Here is a 20,695-nt window from a genome sequence, read left to right on the forward strand (position 1 = left end):
ATCCATCTGAAGAGATGGTCTGTGAAGACGGAGACAGACTATTGTCTGCAGACTCAGTCTGACCAGACAAAGACATAGTACCAGAGTAGAAGCCCAGAAATTGAGGCCTTATATAGGCATATTCTGGAAGATCACTCCCTGTAAAACAGAGCTTCCTGCCAGCTGGACAGGCCTGAGAGAAGTAACGCACACCACACATGCAATCACACACTGCACATGTAAACACAGACACACAACATATAATGAATACAGACTGATTAAGGGTCATGTGAAACCTTGCTAGGACAGATAGTACTACCCGGAATACACACACAAGTAGCTGCCCCCCTCCCATCTCTCCTTTGAAACACCCCCAGCAGTCCATCCATAACTGCCATCCACAGTACATCTGTTTAGGTCAGCATTATTTCAAAGAACCATAAAAATGAAAGAATCCACTTTTCACCATGCAAGCTCTAGCCCCTTCCACAGTAGCAGCACCAGAATCCTCAGAACCAGAACTGACCATACCTTCCCAGTCTTATCTGGCTGTCTGGCCTACCTCTGTCTTCACATGGCCCCCAGGGGAGACAGAAAACTTAGGGCTGGAGGCTGTACAGTGGTAGAAGCCAGGCAATATTACACTATACAGTGTGACTACTCATTGACAGGAGTGGTTACAGCAGCATTTAGCAAGGTCCGACCCACTAGTTACGTCTGCCTACTGGGTTGTGGTGTCCAGGTGGGGGGATGTTTGAAAACACAGCTGTGCTGCTACATGTCACATCACAAACTCAAGTTTTAGGAATCTAACAATGAAACCAGATGAAGCTGTAACCAGCAACCCAGACCATCAAGTGGATATTTTGGGGAGGGAAGGTGGGCTGGGGGGTTTATTATGTAAGATGAATGGATGGACATCCCTCTCACATGTTTACCACCCTTACCCCTCCCCCAAACAACCTTCCACTCTATCTACTAGATACACGTGTGTCCAATGGAATTTCAGCAGGAATGAAGGCAGTACTTTTCTGTGTCTGGCATGAAGATTTTCCAAGAGAGAGAGAGGGGATTTAATTCACTGGAGTCATGGTGGAAAGAATTAAAAACCGAATGAGATTAGTAGGCAGGATGGAAACAGTGCCAGTGGATGCATGTGCCCGCTCGCCCCTCCCCTCAGGTGTGGTGCCCCATGCTTCTGGTAGATACCTGATCTTCCTGATAGATCACAGCTGTCACTGAGCCCCTGAAGTCTTGGATCAACAGAGGTAAGGGGAGAGGAGGGTCTGGAAGTCCACCAGCAGGGGGTCTGGTCTCCCCCTGCAGTCTGTGGTAGAGACCATTAGGGTTGCAGACACTGGGAATGGTTAGTGAAATGGAATATTCCATCAAACCCTCCAGTGCATTGATTACTGATGTATGGCAGCTATGATCGTTTGTGTGTGTTGTTTTCCTGGCACAAAGTCCAGGCAGCTATGACACATATTTTGGCAGGTTAGTGTGTGTGTGCGCGCGTGTCCATGCATGTGTTTTCTCAGCATCTTTTCTCAGTGTTAAAACTCTTACTCAATGCTGCCTGGCCCAGTCCAGTAGCGTAGTCCAGGCCTAGCCCTAACCCTAACACCATGCATGTCCACAGATAAGGCCACAATGTAAACAAGTCATAAATGCATCCGCAAACACATTCCTGACTCTGCTGTAAAAGTTTACAGGGAACATGGTGCCATCCCAGCGGCCTGTTTTACAGGCTGGAGGAGAAGTAAGAAAGGCACACGATCCCTGCACTGGTCCCAGTGTGTGTGTGTGTGTGTGTGTGTGTGTATATAACTCAGTGAGAGAGGCAGACAACTCAACTCTTTATTTACATGTTGCACTTTAAAATACAGAGCTGCATACAGAGGACACGCCCCCTCTGGAACAGGAACAACCAATACCGTGAGAGTACAAAGTGGTTCCGTCTGTTTTCCAATAGTCAACCTCAAAGATTCTCTTGAGCCGTCTAGTTACACTCACCACAGTCTAACTAAACACCGTAGTCATGACGTCATCAGGAACACCTGCTCAGGACAAACTGGCCAGGACAGATCGTAGTACTGACCCCAACCACCGGGTTAAACCACACATTAAATAGACACGATATACAACAGCTTTCTAACTGATCCAAAGCAGGGTTGGTCTTAATGCACCTTACAGTATTAAGAATATACAATGCACAGGTGTGCTTCTGCTCCCATCAAGGCCTACACCAGGCCTTGAAGTCACACTTCTGGATTCACATTAAACAAGATTATCCAAAGATGGCATACCCATAAAACAGCAACCGTCATACAAAAAAGTCACAAAAATATAATATATATATAGTTATAAGAGCTACCGTCATATTTAAACCAACATTGTGGACCAGAAAAGGTACTGTACTGTGTCTATAACATGTTTACACTGAAAAGGCATATACTGTATAAGTAAGATATTTTCACACATTGCACAAGAGAAGCTACGTCTTGAAGGAAAACAGAAGACATGCTCAACTATAGAGAACCTGTAAAGGTAAGACTCAGCCCTGTCCAAATACTGGCCAGAGGCATATACTTAATAAGACACCCAACTTCCTGTCAGCCCCGGCAGGTGTAATGTTGCCCCTGGCAACCTGATACACTGGCCAATCCCGGCAGCAGGGGAGAATCTCATTCTTGGTGGGTGGAGCCTTCTTAGCCAGGTATGACATCACTGAGTCTATATTTCACCATAGCAGGAGGCAGCAAATTACTGTGTGACCTCACCCAGGCCTCGCTGACCCAGTGACCTCATCCAGGCCTCGCTGACCTAGTGACCTCACCCAGGCCTCGCTGACCTAGTGACCTCACCCAGGCCTCGCTGACCTAGTGACCTCACCCAGGCCTTGCTGACCTAGTGACCTCACCCAGGCCTCGCTGACCTAGTGACCTAACCCAGGCCTCAATGTACAGCCAACTGATGACGGCAAGCAGCACATGCTCTCAGAGGCACAGAAATACCAAATGAACATGCACTTCATTAAACGAAAATAAATGCCAAAAATGACATTTGTATGAAACAAACTGCTTTCATAAACTTCACAGAACCTTGATTTCAGGATTCACTTTTCTTAGTTTTCAGTCACATTTTGAACACAGTGAAACAAAACAGTACATTCTACCTCTTATTACTCTGACAGGATATCCTCTTCAACCTTATCTTCTTATTGCACACAACAGGCAGGTTCACCACACTCTGGGCACTTTGTTTCTACAAACAGCAGCGTTTCTTTATAAAATATTCTATGAAGAAATACACGTACGTAAGTATGCAATGCACAAGCGCGCACACACACAATACACACACACAGATAAAAACACACAGAAGCACACACAAAGCGGGCAGAAGCAGAAAAACATGAGAACTGAAAATGTCTTTAAATTGTTTAGTGTGCATCTTAATTCTCCACGTGTGTAGAGTAAGGCCAGTTGCTTTGATGCACCATACAGTGTTGCTTGTATTACATATAAACGCTCTTTTACTGTTGTCATAGCTACAGCCCCACCCCCAAAAACAGGTTTGGTCCAATAGGAGGTGGAGTCTCCCAGAAACGAGGAAGATGGCACTACGATTTAGAGGGCACATTGTTTGTACCAGTTTGTTTGACAGGTGTCAACATCCTGTGATTGTAGGACAACCTTGTCCCCTGCGTTGTAGACCAGTCAAACTCATGTACTGGATTAGTTATGTCTTTCCACGCAATAAATATCAGTAGAGTCAACCCATATGCTTTCAGGCTTTCATGAGACTTGTTCGGGCACAACTATGTGCAAATATAAAACTGATTTACCTTCCTGGGAGGATAGGACGTGACCAGGCAGGACTTGAAAGGGCTGGACTTGAAAGGGCTGGATATGGTCAAAACATTTCAAACTGTCCTCTACAAAACACTCCAGCCCCAAATAGGAGACCAGGACCAGACCAGGACCAGACCAGGACCAGACCAGGACCCGACCAGGACCCGACCAGGACCAGACCAGGACCAGACCAGGACCAGACCAGGACCAGACCAGGACCAGGACCAGGACCCGACCAGGACCAGACCAGGACCAGACCAGGACCCGACCAGGACCCGACCAGGACCAGACCAGGACCAGACCAGGACCAGGACCAGGACCAGACCAGGACCAGACCAGGACCAGACCAGGACCAGACCAGGACCCGACCAGGACCCGACCAGGACCAGACCAGGACCAGACCAGGACCCGACCAGGACCCGACCAGGACCAGACCAGGACCAGGACCAGGACCAGACCAGGACCAGACCAGGACCAGACCAGGACCAGACCAGGACCAGGACCAGACCAGGACCAGACCAGGACCAGACCAGGACCAGGACCAGACCAGGACCAGGACCAGGACCAGACCAGGACCAGACCAGGACCAGGACCAGACCAGGACCAGACCAGGACCAGACCAGGACCAGGACCAGGACCAGACCAGGACCAGACCAGGACCAGGACCAGACCAGGACCAGACCAGGACCAGACCAGGACCCGACCAGGACCCGACCAGGACCAGGACCAGACCAGGACCAGACAAGGGAAGGGAAGAGGATACAGGGACCCATAAACTAGATCTATAAGACAAACCGACAGGTTTTATCTAACAAAATTAAAAAACAAAAAATACATGTATATTGTTTATCTGTTGTACAAAACTGTCTTCCAATCCATCACACTAAACCATCTCAGAAAATCTCCCAGGCTCTGCTGTGTCTCTTTCTGATATCTCCCATGAGAGTTTGCCATGTAGATGACGTAGTGATGAAAAACTTTTTCCCCCATATACATATACACATATATATATATATAGAGAGAGAGAGAGATTTTTTTTTCCCCTGTGTTGATATGGAGAAAGGAAACACACAAACACAATTCCAACATACTCTACAACATCCAACACAGCATTCAGATATTAAAACAATCAGCTCTTGCAATTAACAATATCCAGTAACATTGACGGCTTGCAGAAAGCAAAAGTACTGAAGAAAAAAATACATAAACACATAAAAGAGCGTAAAAAAAACGTGTTTAAAAAAAAGACTGATTTGTTTCAGAGTCGAGACTTGTAATAGTTATGGTGCTTGTTGTGGAAGGGGCGTAGTCTCAGGCACTTTCCAAAGGCGGGGCAAGGATTGGCTGAGAGCAAGTGTGGCATGATAGGGTGTGGCTTAGGGGGGACCGGGAGGTGGTCACTCTATGGTGATGGCATCCAGCTCCTTTATGTGGGACAAATCCTCCACCTGGGAGCCGTCCGGGGACGTGCTGTGGCTGGAGGAGCAGGGGGGGGACTTCAGCCCCTCGCACACCCCAGCCTCCTGCTCCTGCTTTAGGGCCGGGGCCTCCAGGGGATCCGGGGGGTCCGGGGGATCCAGGGACAGGAGGCCACCCTCGCAGCCAGAGGTGGAGGAGGAGACCTGGGAGATGACGGGCAGCTGGACTGAGGAGGAGGAGGGGCCAGAGAAGCCAGGCTCCTCCCCCAGCTCCTCATACTGACCCAGAGACCCCTCCTCCTGCACCTGGCTCAGGTAGTCGGGCACGAGGAAATCACTGCGTGAGAGGGAGAGTAAAGGGAGGATGGGAAGAGAGAGGAGCAAAGAGGGAGACAGAGCGAGGATGAGACGGAGACGAGAGAGAGATAAGAGAGGATGAGATGGAGATGGAGGGAAAAACAGAACAAAGACAGGGTTGGAACCAGAAGCATACCCACGGGTGCACCATCAGTAGATTAGACACATGAATACAGAGCTAGCTGGCCATGGGGAAACGCCAGAGATCTCAGACCGTAGTGTCCTGATGGGTCTGTCTCTCATGCACACCATCTCAGTTATCCCACAGAAAGAGATCAGTCCCTGTCGGTCTGAACACCAGCCTGTCTGTCTGAACACCAGCCTGTCTGTCTGAACACCAGCCTGTCTGTCTGAACACCAGCCTGTCTGTCTGAACACCAGCCTGTCTGTCTGAACACCAGTCTGTCTGTCTGAACACCAGCCTGTCTGTCTGAACACCAGCCTGTCTGTCTGAACTCAGGAATGTCTAATACAGGTAGCTGTCTGTCTGAACATCAGCACGTCTAATACAGGTAGCTGTCTGTCTGAACACCACCTCAGGCTCCACTATGAAGGCCCAAAGGCCAGGAGAGCACCCCCTGCTGCTTGAGCTGGGTAGGAAGGGGGAAGTTCTAGAGGACTCCTCACCTGCTCTGGAAGTAGTTTGCTAGTTCGGACGCCTCATGGTTCAGACTCCTCAGGTGAACAATTAAATTGCCAGAGTTGGTGAACATGGCGGCACACGTTTTGCACTCGTAAATCCGCGGCTTGCGGATTATGTGTCGGGAGACCCTCATGTGGTGCTTATATTCACCGAAGGAGGTGAAGGTGGCACTACATATCTGGCACCGGAAACAGCGTTTACCTTCGTGCTTGAGCCGGTGCATCTTTAGGGAGTAGGCCCGTGTGAACTTTTTCCCACAGCGATCACACTGGAAGGGCTTAATGCCTTGGGGAGAGAGAGACAGATATTAGAGAAGAACAGACAATGTGAACACATGCATGCAGGGAGCCTCTGCCTTTGGTCCCTTCTGACAGACAGACAGACAGACAGACAGACAGGGACATGGCAGGTTGTTGGCTTTAAGACAAAGGACAAAACCAAGAGAGGCCCACAGACCATCTGGATGGCTGACCTCCCAGTTGTCTGGTTTATTTACGGGGTTCATGAATGCCCCATGGGAGAGAGATACTGGACCACTCTGTCTCCTCACTCACTCTCTCTCCAGGTCAACATGGAGCCTCAGACACTCACTGTTACCTGTCCAGGTCCAGGAGTCACTCCTTGGTTACAGGGAGTTACTGTGGTTACATTGGGTTACTGTGGTTACAGGCAGTTACTGTGGCTACAGAAGATACTGTGGTTACATTGGGATACTGTGGTTACAGGCAGTTACTGTGGTTACAGCGAGTTACTGTGGTTACAGGGAGTTACTGTGGTTACAGGGAGTTACTGTGGTTACAGGGAGTTACTGCGGTTATAGGGAGTTACTGTGGTTACAGGGAGTTACTGTGGTTACAGGGAGTTACTGTGGTTACAGGGAGCTCCTTCCTGGGTACAGCAGCTTGGTTCTGCACATCATGGGACCTTTGTTCCACATTCCACATACTGAAACTTAAGTATATATAGATACACGCTCCCCTGTTCTCCCTCTCTGTGTGTATGTCTGTGTGTTAGTGTGTGTGTGTGTGTGTGTACGTGTCTATGTGTACACACTCATGATGAGCACATTTTTCCGATGTCAGCAGACGGGAACACAGCCTTGAGTGTTCCCAAATTACTGTTCCCTGAAATGGCCCTGTCTGTCTCACCTCCCCTGCCTGTTTCTCTCTGGCCCTGTCTGTCTCACCTCCCCTGCCTGTTTCTCTCTGGCCCTGTCTGTCTCACCTCCCCTGCCTGTTTCTCTCTGACCCTGTCTGTCTCACCTCCCCTGCCTGTTTCTCTCTGGCCCTGTCTGTCTCACCTCCCCTGCCTGTTTCTCTCTGACCCTGTCTGTCTCACCTCCCCTGCCTGTTTCTCTCTGGCCCTGTCTGTCTCACCTCCCCTGCCTGTTTCTCTCTGGCCCTGTCTGTCTCACCTCCCCTGCCTGTTTCTCTCTGGCCCTGTCTGTCTCACCTCCCCTGCCTGTTTCTCTCTGGCCCTGTCTGTCTCACCTCCCCTGCCTGTTTCTCTCTGGCCCTGTCTGTCTCACCTCCCCTGCCTGTTTCTCTCTGGCCCTGTCTGTCTCACCTCCCCTGCCTGTTTCTCTCTGACCCTGTCTGTCTCACCTCCCCTGCCTGTTTCTCTCTGGCCCTGTCTGTCTCACCTCCCCTGCCTGTTTCTCTCTGGCCCTGTCTGTCTCACCTCCCCTGCCTGTTTCTCTCTGGCCCTGTCTGTCTCGTCTCACCTCACCTCACCCCCCCCCTCTCATGTCATGCTGCCTGTCTGCTACCCTCCTTGCTTTCTCTGCCTGCCACAGGTAGGAGGCAAGGTAAACCCAGTTGTGAGGAATCGGGCAGGACCCCAGGCTGTGCTGACATCATCAGAAGTCACCAGACTGTTCAAACTCCGGGTCGCGATAAATATGAACATGCCTCTCTCTGCCCCTAACAGACCCGGAGGAAATAATACCTACCGCACACACACACACACTAACACACACACACTACCTACCGCACACACACACTACCACACACACACGACCTACCGCACACACACTACCTACCGGAGTGTATGAGCATGTGCTGCTTGAGGTTCTGGATGCGTGTGAAGCGGACCCCGCAGGTGGGGCACTGGAAGGGTCTCTCCGGGCCGTTGGCCCCCGGCCTGGCTGACGGGCTGATGTACAGGTGGTAGGGATACTGCAGGCTCTCCAACCTGCAACACACAAGCAGAACCTTCACCTGCTACCCTGCTGACCAGCACCACCAACCCAGCGTGCCAACTCCCCTCTCTGGTGCAGGGCCCGAGATACCTGGACCTAGAGGGACGATATGGACTAGGTTCTAACACAGCCAGACACCTGGGTGTATAAGGACTAGGGCCACAGACTGGATAGAATGGTTCAGATCAACAAGTTCCCTCAAACATCCTCCAATCATATCGTTACCTATCTTCGTCATCGGCATGGGTTCCAGGATTGGCTGTGCTCTGCATTGAGGGTAGGCCTTCTGACACGCCCTCGTCCATAGACCCTGCAGAACGGCAACACGCAGGCTGTTACTATGGCAACACCATCGCACCATCACAGGTTCATATTACAGCAACATAAAAAGGACTCAGGGTCAGAATCAGAAGGCAGTACATGTAGACGAGAACTAAGAATTAGATGTCAGGGGGGTCAGTGCATATATAAGAGGACTAGGGACCAGAGGTTAGGGTCAGGGGTCAGTACCTATAGAAGAGGACTGGGGGCTGATCAGGAGGTCCTCTTGCACCTGCTCGCTTCCCGGCACAGTCTGCTGGTCGCTCAGAGAGCTCTGGGAGGCGCTGATTGGCTGTGAGCACGTCTCCTGCACTTCCTCATCACTGAGGCGCTCCACCTTAACCCTAACGTCCTCCTCCTCCTCCGTCGCCAGGGACGACGATGCCTTCCCGCTTTCACACGACAGGAATTCGCTCAGCCTGCGACCCACCTCGGGCCCCGCCGTCCCGGCCACACCCATCTGATCCAGGCCTCGGGGGCTCTCAGGCTGCTTGGGTTTGTCGGGGTGGAAGCGACGGTCCAGGCCGAAGGGGAAGGTCCAGGGGAAGGCCAGCGAGGAGTCCACGGGCTGGCCGGAGGCCTCGGAGAAGGAAGGGGAGGGGTTGGCCACCTGGGGGGAGGAGGAAATCATCTGCGAGGGGCATTTCAGAGGGCTCTCCGGTGACATCATGACAAAGCTCTTGCGCTTGCGGCGCGACTCGCGGCACACGGGGATGTTCCGCTCCATGATGCTGCAGTCGGAGGACACGGGCGACAGGCTCCCGTCCAGCGGCGTCAGCCCTGAGGAGGCTCCCTCGGGGGCGGGGTCTTGGGGCTTGTCCCCACCCAGGCCCCCCCCGGGCCCCCCCAGGCCCCCGGGCCCCCCCAGGCCCCCGGGGCTCCACAGGATGCTGGACTTCATGAAGTCGGAGCAGGTGCTGGCCACGGAGAACATCTGCATGTAGCTGGCAGCTGCCAGCACGTCTATGATGTTCTCCGTACTGATGGAGAGGGTGGAGGTGTAGGCGTACTCCAGCAGGGGGGTGAAGCCGCTGACGGTGACGTGGTGCAGCTCCAGCACAGCCGGGTCGGGCTCGTCGGGACCGCGGCCCAGCAACGCCGAGCGGAAAAAGTCGCTGCAGCAGGCCAGCACCACGCGGTGCGCCAGGAAAAGCTGGTCCTGGACGCGGATGGTGACGTCGCACAGGTGACCCTGGCTACGCAGAGCATTGAGCTTCTCCAGCATCTCTTGGCTGTGGGAGGGCGAGCTGTGGGTGAACGTCTTCACCCCCATGGTCTGGGCTGGGGAGGGGGGCAAGGTGGAGGGGGCGGGACCTGCAGGAGGGAACAGCCATGAGAGTTAGTTCGGATGAAATAGCAACATAACAGCAGCTGTGGCTTCATTTAAACTCACGCGAAGGTTGGATTGATATGAACCTTTGGGACACATTTTTTGAACATAGCTCATAAACAATGAGTAGAATCACGACCCAATTATTATTCTTTTTTTCATGTTCTGATAAGATGTGGGAACAGTGTAAAATATTAACTCCGGCATCCCAGCTAAAAATAGGAGCATGTGAGGCTAGAACAGAGATGCTTGCAGGAGACAGAGAAGCAGCCAGAGGCTCTCAGGTGGAACATGGTGTTCTCACACTGACTGCGACAGCTGGACAAAATTCACTGAAAATAAATGACGCAAATAATGATCAAAACTTCCAAAAGAAAAATAACAATATAGTTTGTCTATGTAAAATAGTTCTGAATGTCCATCCCTACTGAAAGGCCCAGGCCACCGGAGGGAACTGCTGCATTTATTCATGGCATGACTGGAGCCTTCCTCAGCTGGACAGACACTGAGCCAGGGAACTGTTGTGTCCATCACACAATAACTCTTCAGAAAGACATCCAGCTTCAAAGCATGTTGGTGTAAACTCACTGACAGATTGTGAGATGGTGGAGGCAAACACAGATAGCCTGTCCAGTATTCAAAGAGGAGGGAGAGAGAGAAGGAAAGAGAGAGGACTGGGGGAGAGAGGGGGAGGAATGAGAGGGGACTGGGGGAGAGAGGGGGAGGAAAGGAAGGAGTCGGTAGGCAGGAGTCGGATGAAATGTTAAGTTACATAAGAGAGCAGATGCCGTAGTGAGAAGCAGGTCCATGAGGAGGCCAGGTGGCGGAGGGCCCAGCTGTGTAGGACGCTGGCTGAAGCTGCTGCATGCCGACCCTAACCAGAGTGTCCATCAAACGCTCGCTGTTCCAGGGGCTCGCGCAAGGAAAGCGCTCTCCCTCAAACACAGCCATGATGAAAGAGAAATAACTCCTGGGTTAAACTGGACTAGACTGGGTTGGGTTTTCTAGGCAATGCTGAAATATGCTTCCCATGGCTGGACTGGTCTTGGGATAAACTGGCCTGCGATACAAGGCTGAATCTCACCGGGCTGGACTAAGTTGAAAGGGGCCTTAAATAAAAGGCACTGTGACATTCTATTTAAGACTGTACTATAGTGAAATGATTATGTCATGTAGCATGTAGTGCATGTAGCCAGGGTTGTTGGGACTGCCTGTGTAAATCCTCTTATGTGCAGTGGGTAGAGGGTTTGGGTGGGTTGAGCTGGTAATTACAGCCCCACCTTCAGCACCATTGCAATGTGCAGTAAATGTACCTTATAGTCTGACCAATTAAGGATCTTCACAAACCAGCAGCACAGGCAAAAGAGTCATGCCTTTCTGAGACAACATCTTGATTCACAGCTCAGGTAGAACTGAGACGCAGCGAAACAGCTGTCTGCTTTAGAGTTTGAGAGTTAGTCGGTATCCAGGCTGATATCCAATTATCTGTCTCACTAAAAACTTTCTCTGAATTTCGTCATACTGCAGTCAACCATCCCTGTGGATCGATGACTGCAACGCCGAGACAAACTAAATAGTCGAACCTAACACCGTACATACTGAGGAAAGTCAAAATCACCATGCTCAAACGCTGATGGTGTTTAGAGAAAAAAGGGGCGTGGTTCGGTTTAGTCGGTTACTTTCATTTTGTTTACATCAACACTCCACGCATGTATGGGTAAATAGCTAGCAGTCGTCAAATGTAATTGTTCAGAAAACAAGACCCAAGCCTACACTGAGCTGCCACTAAAACGTAGCCAGTCTACAACCCATCAAATGTAAGACACATGACGTAGCAAGTGATAGGACAGGTAACGCTAGCTAGTGCTACCTAGCTGATGCTATCACGATAAAGATGACGGCACTCAGAAAGCTAGCAGCAAAGCTACGACCTTTATTGTTAATAATTAATTACAGGACGGTGCGACGTACGTTACCTTATAACCGTCAATCAAGGCTATGTGGGCAGGCCTGCGGAAAATTTCGGATGGGCCTCGGGTGGAGGAGTCCGACTCAGCCGATGTAAACACACTCCAACCGGGCAGGCGTGCAGACAGGCACGCACAAAGCACCGAACGACAGCGGAGCGGGGCTGTGTTATCCCTGCCGCTTTAGCTTGTTGCCTCTCATTCCTTGTATTTCAGAGGCATTCGGGAACCAGACGTAGCTAGCTACGACATTTACATTAGTATTTCAAACCACTAATACTACCCTGGCCAGTAGTAAAAACTTAATAAGCCGTTTCGTTTCTTCAAGGTTTTTGGCTCCTTTTTGGCAAATCCCTTTCTGTACGCTATGTCCCATAATGCAGCGCGCAGCAGCGCCAACTTGTCAGTCAGCACCCTATGGGCAGCACATGATTTGAGGGCATATCATTAAGATTTTTTTTTTCATAATCACATTATGGTTATAGAAACGTAATAAGAAAAGACTTTCGATAATCTATATTGTTGAAAGTTGAATTCAGAGGCCGATGAACAGACACCTTGGGCATGCTTTTGCGTACTGAAAAGTCTCACCTTTGTCTGATCTGTCAACACTAATGGTCTTATTAGCGGGGTCCTGTTTCAAGTAGGCGTATTATTGTTGTACCCTTTAACCATTTAAGCTGGCCAAAATATTATCAATGTTTGAAGCAATGATGAAGATCTTGTGGCGTCCATTCGCCCTGGGGTATGAACTTTGCACCCATCTGCTGTTGACCAAGGACTCCAGGGAAAGGCATACTTGCATAGAGTGGGGCGCAGGATCGTGACTTCAGCATCATGGGTCTGTATTGGTCCTGCAGACATGACAGCTGCCTGGGAAAATGTGAAATGTTGGAATAACCTATACAGCAAGATCCCATAAGATGAACACATGTTGAATTTGACCATTTTATTGTAGACGTAGGCTATAAATATCAAAGACAGCAGCATTGCATCGCTAAAAGGTTAAAATATGTCCGTAGTGAAAACTTTACAAAAAATAAATAGCTTGAAAAGGAAGCTGTAAAAGTAATTAAACAGGTCCTTCACTGAAGGGATAGCATGTTTTGTCTCTTTGGGTTTATGACATAGGCTACTGTATGTGGGAATGATAAATAGACTTAAACACAAAGAGAACTGGAAACAACAGAACACCAAATTAGCTAAAAATAATATATCACGCACAAAATAAAATTGGTTGATATGCAATGAAAAGTATTTTGTTTGATATAACTTATAACATCTCTATAGTGACTTGCTTCTCAGATGGTCTTCATCCATCCCTACCACCTGCATCAACCTAGGAGACGCCGCTGCTCGTCTGAGGAAAAGTCCCTTGTCTCTCAGACTGGTTTCTTCTAGAATCTAGATGCAAATTTAGGCTCTTACACAAAGGCTGTGTAAACTGGGTTAATGAACACTCATGTCTCAGGTCTCATGAAGTAACCTAACTGTTTGATTTTATCTTTGTGGCAGTACAAGTGAACCCACTCCTACAACACCACTGACAGCTAGTTCTACCCTGTATTCTAGGCTGTGTTCTAGTCTGTGGTCTAGTCTGTGGTCTAGGCTGGGACGGGGGCTACACTGGGATCTGGTGGGATGAGGGGGAACTGATGTGAGGGGGTGAGTATGAAAAGGAGATGTGGAGAATCTGGCCAGGAGGTTTTCTCTTCTAAAGTGAAACAATTTTTTTCTTTATACAGTTAAAAAATGTCATGTACCGCTTGCAACAAAGCAACAAACACAGTACGTTCACCTACTTACAAACAAAAAACTAGTATCTACAACATGAGGTAGATCTCACTTGGTTCAAACACAATAGTGGTTCTCAAACATTCATGAATTAACAAAAAATCTACTGAGGCTCATTGACTATTAACATGTAATGATGGCACCTGTCCCAGTACTGATGCACCCTGTTCCCTGTTCTTCTCAAGGCTCAGTCAGTCAGGTTAGAGGTGGGGGTCGGGTTTTGTCCCTAACCTCCCTCTCCACCACTCCCTAGCCCTCCAGTCCTCAGAGACACTCCTGGTTCAGACACTCTCCAGAGACTGGCTCTGGCTGCTTTGCAGGGTCACACCTCTCCTCCGTCACCATCTTCCCGGTGTAGTCCAGACACACCACGCTTCGTTGGCGTTGCCCGGCTCCGCAAGTTCGAGAGCATGAAGACCAAGGTCCCATCTGCCAGATCGGGCAGGGCAGGTCTCCACATGCCCGGATGTCTGAGGGCTTCAGGTCCCTGTCACACTGACTGGACAGGAACCCAGCACTGTCTCGACACTCCACGTTCCTCCTGGACCAGCCAGAACCACAGCTCTTAGAGCACTCTGACCATTCTCCCAGAACCCATTCTGGCATGCCAAATGGCTGGATCATATGCAGGGATGTTTTCCTGTCCTTGGGCTTGATGAATGGTGTGTCCCGAGGGATGAAGAATGTGTATTTGATCTTGGGAGGGTTTGCATCCATTCCGGTGGCCAGCAGCTGGATGGTGAGAGGCTGGCGAAGCGTCTGGAAGCTCTGGATCCTCTCCAGTGTGGTGGAGGAGCCGCTGTACTTCAGCACCGCCCCCGCCACCGCCACGTCCTGCTCCACCGTGGACACAGAGAAGTTACCGTTCAGCACGTAGCCGCCGTCCTCCCGCCGCACCGCCAGGTAAATGCCGTCGTGTTTCACGCCCCTGTGACTGCGCTGCTTGATGTCGATGTTGGTGGCGCCAGCAGGGATGGTGACCACATCATCATAGCCATACCTGCGACATTGACAGACAGGAAGTTACTGTTACTGACAGACAGCAAGTTGTTGTTAGGCTGCTACTAGCCGTCACACAGTACTTATTCATATGATGTATCATCCAGTAAAAACACATCTGCTTTGTAAATGTTGACATTTACCACACTTTAACACTGTTGCCAGTTGTTATGATTGTGACATCTGGTTCACAGAGCAGTGCAGTCAGTGTCCTTACGTGGCTCTGCTGTGGGATCCAGTGATCTTCCTGCAGCTCAGGCCTGTGCCGCCACACACACCACACTTGTCCATCTTCTTACTGGAGCTGATCACAAGGTCGCAGCCTGCCTTCACACACTGGCCCCGGACACACACCGCCGTGGTATCTGGACCGCACGTGGTGCCGTCCACCACCTGCACAACACAGAGCCACATGACGACACACTCAGTCACACACACGCAGCTATACACTATGCATAGCCTACATCCAGCTGCACACAGCTGTCAGCACCTCTCCTCTCCCAGGTGCAGCTTCATCTGTGGCAGGAGCTGGTTTAGTCTCCAGCCTAGACTGGTGGTCATGAGTGCTGAGTGAACAGATATGCTCACCTTGGCCTCAAACACCCTGAACTCGCTGCTGCCTTGGGCCCGGCAGACCAGCTTACACCGGTCCCTCGGAGACACGCCAGTGTACTTAGGGATCCACTGCTTCGCGTTACCATGGAAGTCAAAGTGGACGGGGCGGTTGTACTTCTCACACTGCTCCTCCCTAAAGCTCTTCCCTGGGGAATGAAGGGGGAAAGAGAGGGGGATGAGGCATGGTCCAACTTCAGGGTAGAAACATTCAAGTCATGAACTTCAATTTCAACTGCACACAACACAACATGCCAAAGACCAACAGATGACACTAATGAAAGTTCATGGTAACCAGGTTGTTACGGGTTGTTAGCATCCGCAACAAAGCAGGCTCCAGTAGAGTTCCCGAGGGCGTACCTTGGTTCTGCTGGCAGGGCTGGGTGTTACAGGACTGGTACTGGACTCTCTGGCCCGTGCAGTACTGCCCTCCATTCTGAGGAACTGGATCAGAACACTCCCGGTACGAGAACTCAACCCCGCCTCCGCATGTTCTAGAACACTGTTGCCACGGCCCCCAGGCTGCCCAGCCGCCGTCTAACGCCACCTGGCACAGAGGCACAGCAGAGACCTATTAGAGCTTCCGCGGTCTCCTTGACAACCCCACCACAGTCTGGACTGTAACCACTGGGTCCTGGCGCTGTGGCTGGGCAAAGGCTCCGCACGCGTGCTCTGTCAGACTCCAACAATCCTGACACACAGCCACAACCCACTAACATAACCTACAGAGTGTGTGTGAGTGTGTGTGAGAGAGAGGAAGCGAGAGAGAGTCAGTGTTTTCCAGGGGTTTTATTAGTGGTTAGCAGTAAGTGCATAATTGTGTCAGCTTGTCTGAATTGATCAAGAGAATCCCACTGAAAGTGTTGACCAGGATCTCTGGTAAACACAGGATATCTAGTAAACAGAGCCTCTCTAGTAAACAGAGCCTCTCTAGTAAACAGCCATGTTCTGTAAACAAATGACACACTGACACACTGTCAGGGCCAAACCACATAAAAGCTGCCTAGCCAAGCCTTGTAAGGTAAGGCGTTCCAGTCTTACCCGAGGCCGTGTAGCTTCCAGGTCGGACACACACTCCCCGTCCAGGCACGTGCGGTTGGCTCCGCAGATGCTGCCGTCGGCCCAGGGGAGGCTGGAGTTCCGGGTGGTGCAGAGGGTGGTACCCTCCTGCCAGCACCAGAGCTGGCTGCAGAGATCACTGGCAGAGGTGTTAGGGCAGCGGAGGTACTCTTCTCCGAAGGCCTGCTGGCACTGGCGGTCCAGATTGAAGGCCACGCCTGGCCTCTCTCTTGGGAGGGGCAGCACTGTCTCCGGGGGGTCAAGCAGACAGTCACCTAGGAGCCAGGCACACAGACAGATGCACAGGTGAATATCATACTAAGAGCAACATCTTGACGATCAATTTTACAAAGATTTGGGATTATCTGGCACTGCGCAAACGAACGAATCACCACAGCCCATACACCAGCCAACAGAACCAAACAGAACAATTCAGAACCAAATAAAACCAAAGAGAACCAAATGGTTAAGGAACTAAAAGATGAAATGCATGACCTACCATGTCCGTTGTCGAAGAACTCTGTGATGTAGAGGGCGCTGCAGGGTGACCAGGGGAAGGTCTGGTTGAGGTGGACGAACAGAGGAGCCATCATGTGACCTCCTCCCACATCTCCAAACAGACGCTTACAGGTCGGGAAGTCATCATGGGGCATGCTCAGTACGTGGCCTGATGGGACAGGATGTAAGGACATTTAGAGAGGCACTGTCTGCTTAGTAAGACTACAGCAAGGCTACACAAAACATTCACAGTCAGGCATATTCTATCTATACTTTGAGATTGGAATTTAGAGATTAGAAATCAGTTCCACTTTGAATGTTACTACCAAACAGCTGTGCAGGACAAACAGGAACAGGAAGTGGACATACCCAGCTCGTGGGCAGCAGTGTAGGCGGCCTGGAGGCCATTGTCCTCGATGACGGAACAGCTCCTCTTGGGGTCACACATGGTGCCCACGTCTGCCATGCCCAGCGTGTCACAACTCTGACCACAGATGTCCTGGACAACAAACAACAGCAGACATCAACAGCAGACAACAGACACAGTGCAGTACCAGGGAATTCATTCCTGCTCCATACACACAATACAACTGGAGTCTAAAGAGATAAACCCCCTCCCCCCGTGGCAGCCATGCCAAGCCCCCCCCCCAGGACTCATAGTGAGTCTGGCTCAGCAGATGGTCTCTTTGCTCTACTTGTCTCCTCTGTGTCCCTCTGTTTTCACCATCACTTCAAGAAACATGTTTGTCAATGTTTCCATCATAAAAGAAAAGCAGATAAATATTTCTGGCAGTCGGCTGAGGCTGCGTGGGAGGAGCTGTGAGGAGTGTCAAGGAGATTCCTACAACGTTTCTCTAACAAGTCTGGCTCAAAGATAGATGTTTCCTGGTCCGCCAACCCAAACCACCAGACACAAGTCTCCCTCCCTGATCCAGAACCCATCTGGACCTATGGCTGGTTGGTCCAGCTCAGCATGGAAGTGTACACCTTGTTCTGCTTAGACATCCCTCACATACCAGCAGAACACGCACTGCAGCATGTGCCTCATGTCTTTTCAGGCAAGTCTGGGATGTCCTCTCCTCCTGAGAGAGGCGGGGCGGGGGGGGGGGGGGGGGTTATTATCTGGACTGTCAGCGTGACGACTAATTTATGGCCACACTGAAGCTAGTAGGGCAGATGCGGTTGGGCAGGAAATAAACAAACTGCAATATCGATGTTTCCATTAAGATCAGACACTCGTTCACAGCTGGCTCCCGAGACAGGCTGTGCACACACACACAAACAGACAGACACACACCCTACCTCTCTAGTGAACAGCACAGCTGTATCATAATGTTGTGGGTGGCGCTGGCTGGGCGGGTTAAAGAGCTGCTGCCAGGAGCAGAAGTTCCTAAGGGCCACGCCGGCGATACTGGAGAGCTGGGGCCCCACCTCGGGGTCCTCGACCAGGAGGACCTGCACCACCACCAGGGTCACCGGGCTCCTGAGACTGGGGTGGCGGTACAGCTGGGCGGCCAGGGACATCAGGGTTAGGATGTAGAGCTGAGAAGGGAACACACACACACATCCACGCACACATAGCAAGACACAACACACACATTCAAAGATTCCATGCACACACATCCACACATACAGACAACAGACACACACAAAGGTTGTTACAAATAAATTAGGAACCATCTGATGTTTTGGTGATCCTCATTTTTTTTTCTGTTGGCGGTGGTGTTAATGATGGTGATGAAACAGGACTCAGGACTGCAGTGAGTAACTCCCCAGGAATGTGGAACTGAACATAACTGACATTGCTGTGCGCTGACTGACCTCAGTTTTCCTTGCTACTATAGGAGGGTTGTGAACCCACCCCTTCGCCGTAAGTGCCACCCCCCTTCCTGCTCTGAGGGCAGTATAAGCACATCCACTCCTCCAGAGCCCCCCACACCGCCATCACCACCCCAAGGCTACTCTAACCTAGCGTCCCTGAGAGCGGCAGACAAAACGTGACCACCAAAACAACACCTTGACTGGTACTCATTTTGAACATTGCAATCTTTCATAAATGGTTCATTTTCATCTCAACGTTTGATTTTTCTGAGATTAATAATAGCCTGATTATTATTATGCTATGAATTATAATTATAAAACAACGATTGATGCAAAATAAAAAATACACGAATTACAAACGTTAACTTTTTGGTAAAGCTACAGCCTTCCTAACAGACAATTTTAAACATGAAAGCCTGCTGTGGACGTGAAAACCAGCTTTAAGATCTCACCTGTATTTCGTCTCCATACAAATGAGTCATGGATGCATCAGCCACCACGAGCGTCTCTATAAAGCGCGGTGCTGACACGAAACGTTTCAGCCGCGGTTCGCCCTGCCCGCCTTCCTCAGCTTTGAGAGATGAAGTCTCCACGTCTTGTATTATAATATTTTCCTCGTTCAGGCGATCAGAGAGCCCTCCAGGGGGTTTCTGTGACTTTCTCCTCTTGATAACGTGTATCTGTTCAGTAGAGCGTTCGAGCCTCCCTGAACCCATTACTTTGGGTTCTATCGTGTATTCGTTTCCTTCAGTTATGAACGACCCGATAATGCCGTGGCATAAACTGACAGCTACCACGGAGTTCTGTTTGTTGTCCACGGTCCCAGAGAAGAAACAATCCATCATGTGCTCTTTGCTTTCTTCCGTCTGGTTGATCATCTTGTGCAGGTCCGCCTGTCCTTGGTCACCGGCGGAGCTGCCTAAAATGCTTGGATCTTTTGCTTTAATGCGTTGTATTGTAAGCGAAGACGATAGAAAGCTGGTGTCGGGGACCAAGTTGAGGGTGAAATCTCTTCCGAACGCACTGAGTCTGAAACTCGGCTGCTCCTCACTCCTCTTCCAGAACCGACCGCCTCTCCTGTTTATACGGATAGGAACGATGTCCTCGGACTCAAAAGAGTTTGAATCGGCAGTGTTGAGAATGCACAGAGCCAAGTAAACTAAACACCACACCGAGCACATCTTCTGTCCTTGTAATCAAAATAAACTCTGGTAAGTGTAAGACAAATTTACCGTTACTGGTTGACCATGTGCGCGCAGCTATAATCTCCAAATATAGAAGCCCCAGAATCGTTTGTGATCAGATGAATATCAATCGTTTTATTTCTAGAGTTAAGTGATATAAAAATTAAAAATAAAACAGATTCCGTTATATAAAACCGTTATATTAACAATAATGAACTGCCAGTTCCCCTTACTGTATGTTACAGCTTGTTTTAGTCCAACTGTATACAGGCTGTTGGCGTTGTCATCCTATTACTGTAGAACCGGGGAAGCTGCTGGTCAAAGCAGCACCGCTGAGGTATATATACTGCGACTCTTCAGACATAAGCGATGTATTTTTGATATCCCTGGTTGCTGGAAACTCTCCTCCCACTCGCGCCTCATGAGAGAGTGTGATAAAGGGGCCAAGTGAGAATGGACCGACACTCCTCCCCAGAAACAGCCTGACAACCCCGGCCCTATTATTAACTCGGTACAGCGGGGCGTCCATACTACGCATAGCTGAAGGTCCGGCGGTCAGTTATTTCTGAGCTGCTGGTGATTGACAGCTCACATCAGAGCTGCTTTGCGGATGGGTTTCCTCACAGCAAAACAGCCACGGCCCCTTTCAGATAGCCTATAGT

At 50.3% G+C, this 20,695-nt stretch overlaps 2 protein-coding genes across 2 annotated transcripts; both read right to left on the bottom strand.

Annotated features, from left to right (window-relative positions):
* Positions 1 to 1,822: 1,822 nt before the first annotated feature.
* zbtb44 (zinc finger and BTB domain containing 44) lies at positions 1,823 to 12,499 on the bottom strand. The gene is made up of 6 exons (XM_084673877.1): positions 12,076 to 12,499; positions 8,959 to 10,083; positions 8,674 to 8,758; positions 8,290 to 8,441; positions 6,233 to 6,533; positions 1,823 to 5,585 (listed from the first exon to the last, which is right to left on the bottom strand). Exons 2-6 carry the CDS (start codon positions 10,040 to 10,042, stop codon positions 5,228 to 5,230), a joined length of 1,980 nt encoding a protein of 659 aa, XP_084530003.1. The 5' UTR covers positions 10,043 to 10,083; positions 12,076 to 12,499; the 3' UTR covers positions 1,823 to 5,227.
* Positions 12,500 to 13,000: 501 nt separating this feature from the next.
* Positions 13,001 to 20,444, bottom strand: LOC146257334 (A disintegrin and metalloproteinase with thrombospondin motifs 8-like). The gene is made up of 9 exons (XM_084673876.1): positions 19,302 to 20,444; positions 18,331 to 18,570; positions 17,398 to 17,527; positions 17,030 to 17,197; positions 16,513 to 16,805; positions 15,832 to 16,018; positions 15,448 to 15,620; positions 15,077 to 15,252; positions 13,001 to 14,860 (listed from the first exon to the last, which is right to left on the bottom strand). Exons 1-9 carry the CDS (start codon positions 20,028 to 20,030, stop codon positions 14,125 to 14,127), a joined length of 2,832 nt encoding a protein of 943 aa, XP_084530002.1. The 5' UTR covers positions 20,031 to 20,444; the 3' UTR covers positions 13,001 to 14,124.
* Between the last annotated feature and the right edge of the window lie 251 nt (positions 20,445 to 20,695).

This window comes from Hypomesus nipponensis, chromosome 15 (assembly GCF_054491055.1).
Source record: "Hypomesus nipponensis isolate SF chromosome 15, ASM5449105v1, whole genome shotgun sequence".
Taxonomy (NCBI): domain Eukaryota; kingdom Metazoa; phylum Chordata; class Actinopteri; order Osmeriformes; family Osmeridae; genus Hypomesus; species Hypomesus nipponensis.

Excerpts from the sequence above, each read along its gene's own strand:
- zbtb44 (XM_084673877.1), bottom strand. The coding sequence starts at position 10,042 with ATGGGGGTGAAGACGTTCACCCACAGCTCGCCCTCCCACAGCCAAGAG. Across the intron at positions 8,442-8,673 it reads CATGCCGATGACGAAGATAG|GTTGGAGAGCCTGCAGTATC; the intron begins GTAACGATATGA and ends TGTGTGTTGCAG. Across the intron at positions 6,534-8,289 it reads GCACATGCTCATACACTCCG|GCATTAAGCCCTTCCAGTGT; the intron begins GTAGGTAGTGTG and ends TCTCTCCCCAAG.
- LOC146257334 (XM_084673876.1), bottom strand. The coding sequence starts at position 20,030 with ATGTGCTCGGTGTGGTGTTTAGTTTACTTGGCTCTGTGCATTCTCAAC. Across the intron at positions 16,806-17,029 it reads GTTCTTCGACAACGGACATG|GTGACTGTCTGCTTGACCCC; the intron begins GTAGGTCATGCA and ends CCTGGCTCCTAG. Across the intron at positions 15,621-15,831 it reads GCCCTGCCAGCAGAACCAAG|GGAAGAGCTTTAGGGAGGAG; the intron begins GTACGCCCTCGG and ends TTCATTCCCCAG.